The sequence below is a fragment of the Juglans regia genome, chromosome 15 (genome assembly GCF_001411555.2).
Source record: "Juglans regia cultivar Chandler chromosome 15, Walnut 2.0, whole genome shotgun sequence".
Taxonomy (NCBI): domain Eukaryota; kingdom Viridiplantae; phylum Streptophyta; class Magnoliopsida; order Fagales; family Juglandaceae; genus Juglans; species Juglans regia.
Genome location: NC_049915.1, coordinates 17,288,360 through 17,290,011, shown reverse-complemented (window position 1 = coordinate 17,290,011; position 1,652 = coordinate 17,288,360). Strand labels below are relative to the sequence as shown.

The 1,652-nt window shown below is 37.1% G+C and overlaps 1 protein-coding gene across 1 annotated transcript; it reads right to left on the bottom strand.

Moving 5' to 3' along the window:
- Positions 1–299: 299 nt before the first annotated feature.
- Positions 300–1,652, bottom strand: LOC118344699 (UPF0481 protein At3g47200-like). The gene has a single exon (XM_035685817.1). The coding sequence runs from the start codon at positions 1,650–1,652 to the stop codon at positions 300–302; it is 1,353 nt and encodes a 450-aa protein (XP_035541710.1).

Here is a 1,652-nt window from a genome sequence, read left to right as displayed (position 1 = left end):
GCATCAGACCAATAAAGAATTAAAATATGATTTTTCAATTTAATAAGCATATATATATATATATATTTTTTTTTTTTTCATTTAGAAAGAGGCTAGAAATGATATCGTATTGACTTTGAGGGACATTCATAAAGCTTTCCAGCTTGTAGGTTGAATGCATCCCACAACTCACAACTCATGCACTTAATTACAAACTTCCATGAATTAAGCAAAAACTAGTGATCAATGAAAGATATTATAACAATGCAACGCAAGCAATCCATTAATATATACTCTTATTACACAAGCAGCAATTCACTCTACTTGAATGTTGAAATGACAGTACAAACAGTTTGTATAAGAGTGAAAATCAACAAGATAATAGCTCCAATGGTAGCAGCACCCATCCAAGGTGTGCGAAAATAATCATGTTTCAAGCTACTCTTCAGAATTACGAACCCATGTTTTCTATGGAAATCCACCAATTGTCTACAGAGATCATAATAATCATTACTGACGTCCCTAAATGAGATACCTGTGCACAAATTGCCGGCGAAAGGTGGCCTAATATTGTTGGCGCCCATTTCATTCACAAGGATCCCCTGTTGAATAAGTAAATCCACATCTTTGCCTGTATTGATAAGGAAATCTAACATCATAAAATAATCAGTAACATATCTTTCAAATTGATAGACACATTGCTCCAAGGCGATGAGGTTCCGAGCATAAATCTCCGTGTCATTGCGTAATGTAAATCTTGGGATTTCCAGCACTCCCTCGTTAAATTTTAGGCCAAGTATGGATGTGCTTGAACTTGCCTTAAACTTCAATCCTGCCTCAGCCAGCTGGGAGGCACAGTACATTTTGTGAACTACATTAAAACTTCTTTCTGGGAGCCTAATGTGGTGAGGAGGCAAGTAAAAGTATCTCAACAAATCAACAAAGTGCATTACTTTTTCTGAATCTATCTCATAATGACGTATCATTTGAACATTCCTATATTCAAAGAAGTTAAAGGTAAGCTTGAGGAAGCTGGATGGGTATATTGAGGGAGACTGATCGAGTGGAAGCAGCTCATATAATTTCTCGATTATAGAGAAAGGAAGTTGATTCTCAAGTAATATCAAGTCAGATTTTATCCTAGAAAGCAGCGCCCATGGCTCTGCATCTATAGAGTCGTCATCTCTCAAAAATTCTACTGACCAAGATCTCAAGAAAAACTCAATGATGAAGGTCGCATCCACCAAGATAATTTGCCTCAAAGTATCACTATCAAATGAAATGGCCTCTGCATAACATCCACGTACCCGTTCTTCCGAATCATGTATAACGCTTGCTAACATCTCATCCCTGTTGATCTTGGTAATTCTTTCCATGAACCTCTTGAAATATCTCAGTTTATAAATTTCCATGGATTGCAATTTTTGCGAGCGGTAGTGAAAAGGCCCTATTGAAATAACTTGAGGTGTGTAAACTTCTTTGTTCAATTCCCGAAGCGAATGAGGAACCCTGTAAATACTCAAAATAGTTTGACGTGATGGGCGATTAAGCGCTATGCTTTTAGCATGTTTGATTTTCTCTACTAACCATGTTGGCCCCTGATGCTCATTAATATTTGTTACAGAATTAGTTGTTTCTTCTGGTGTGACCATAGCTGCTGATTCCTCGGCCAT